This window comes from Necator americanus, chromosome I (assembly GCF_031761385.1).
Source record: "Necator americanus strain Aroian chromosome I, whole genome shotgun sequence".
Classification (NCBI taxonomy): domain Eukaryota; kingdom Metazoa; phylum Nematoda; class Chromadorea; order Rhabditida; family Ancylostomatidae; genus Necator; species Necator americanus.
In genome coordinates, this window is record NC_087371.1 from 2968601 (window position 1) to 2969403 (window position 803).

The 803-nt window shown below is 49.7% G+C and overlaps 1 protein-coding gene across 1 annotated transcript; it reads right to left on the bottom strand.

Moving 5' to 3' along the window:
* RB195_004315 (uncharacterized protein) lies at window positions 1–291 on the bottom strand (the record flags this gene model as incomplete). Its single annotated transcript, XM_064182098.1, has 1 exon — window positions 1–291. One exon carries the CDS (start codon window positions 289–291, stop codon window positions 1–3), a length of 291 nt encoding a protein of 96 aa, XP_064033365.1.
* Between the last annotated feature and the right edge of the window lie 512 nt (window positions 292–803).

An 803-nucleotide genomic window follows, 5' to 3' on the forward strand; every position in this document is an offset into this window, starting at 1 on the left:
CTATTGTTCTGAGGTCTCAAAGCTCCACGCCCTAGACTTGGTGTATGGACGGATGTCGGTCGGTCGGTTGGTCGTCGTCGTTGTCGTTTCTCTCAGTGCTCGGTCGTCGTCGTCGTCGTCGTTGGGCTGATTGAAGTCCGTAGGCCCAGAGCGTCGCAGCGATATGTAAATTGTGTTATTGAATGGTGTTTGTTGGGATGCATCCATCGCTCGCGCAATGCACTCACTGCATTTGCAGTCGACACGAGGACGACGACGAAAAACTCGACTAATCTCTTCTCTATCCGCCATCAAAGCGGAACGATTCACATTTTGTATTCCCCGTCGGATGACGTCACGTACACGAAACGATGCCGCGCTGCCGATAACGCTACCGTACTACCGTCTATTAAGTGCAGGAGCAGCAGCATAATCATCAACAGCAGTCCAATCAGCGACCATGAAATGGCTGCGGAACTCCGCTCAGCTCCGCTCCTAAGCGAGAGCGAGGAAGAGAGGAAGAAGATCCCTTTGTTTATGTCGCTAATTGACGGCGGATGGCAGCCACGAAGACAGAAAGCTTCCATTTGCCATTTAATTCCGAACCGAATTTGCATTCTTCTTCGGTTACCGCTGCATGCGTTTTTGGAGGACTCCTCCAGCAGAGTTATCTTAGACCTCCTTAGTTTCCTTGAACTTATCGTTAACGCTGCTTAACGGTGCGTAAACGGTAGCGCATTGCTTTGAAGTAACACGAAAACATCTGCTTTCTGCTGATGTTGACGCAGAATTTTCTCATCCGGCAAAGTTGACGCTACTAATTT